At 39.6% G+C, this 685-nt stretch overlaps 1 protein-coding gene across 1 annotated transcript; it reads left to right on the top strand.

Annotated features, from left to right (window-relative positions):
- Nucleotides 1-274: 274 nt before the first annotated feature.
- LOC110097244 (formate dehydrogenase 2, mitochondrial-like) lies at nt 275-681 on the top strand (the record flags this gene model as incomplete). The annotated part of the gene is made up of 2 exons (XM_020823509.2): nt 275-520; nt 610-681. Coding segments are annotated over exons 1-2 (303 nt in total), but the record flags the coding sequence as incomplete, so codon positions are not given.
- Between the last annotated feature and the right edge of the window lie 4 nt (nt 682-685).

Below are 685 nucleotides of genomic sequence, written 5' to 3'. Positions count from 1 at the left end.
ACAAGATATAATTGATCCTCTATTTGAGAGAAGGATCCATCTCTCCCAAATCTCTAGATGCCGCTAGAGCCCAAAAGAAACCTAATTCTAAGAGATGTCAAATTTCAGCAAAATTCAAGATGTCCTAATCCTAGGAAAACAAACTATTTAATGCATACAAATCAAAATTAAATCCCTAAACAATCCCTACATTCAAATTTCCCTCTCAAATTCCTCAAAAATCCTTCCTAATCAGCTCTATTGGTCCCGCCGGTTTTGTTCGGTAGCACAGAGAGGCGGAAGTTAGCCTATGTTTCCGCATACTGTCCCGTGTGGACCGGCTGGACCTATCCAATGGACCGGTCTAACAATTTCTTATGAGTTGCATTTGAATGATGACACATGGATTCCCACTGTGGTTGCTTCAGGTTACAGTGGTGATGTGTGGAATCCACAACCAGCTCCTAAAGATCATCCATGGAGATACATGCCTAACCATGCCATGACCCCTCATATTTCTGGCACAACTATTGATGGCCAAGTAATAATTCATCACCTCTTTACTTAAATTATGATTATATGATTGTAATATCATAAGTAAATAGTAATACTGAAAGCTGAATTTTGCAGCTAAGGTATGCAGCTGGTGTGAAAGACATGCTTGACAAGTACTTCAAAGGAGAGGATTTCCCTCAGCAAAACTATA

The sequence above is a fragment of the Dendrobium catenatum genome, unplaced genomic scaffold, assembly GCF_001605985.2.
Source record: "Dendrobium catenatum unplaced genomic scaffold, ASM160598v2 original_scaffold_72392, whole genome shotgun sequence".
Classification (NCBI taxonomy): Eukaryota; Viridiplantae; Streptophyta; class Magnoliopsida; order Asparagales; family Orchidaceae; genus Dendrobium; species Dendrobium catenatum.
Note: the sequence above shows the minus strand (reverse complement) of the source record. Positions and strands in the feature narration are given on the sequence as shown.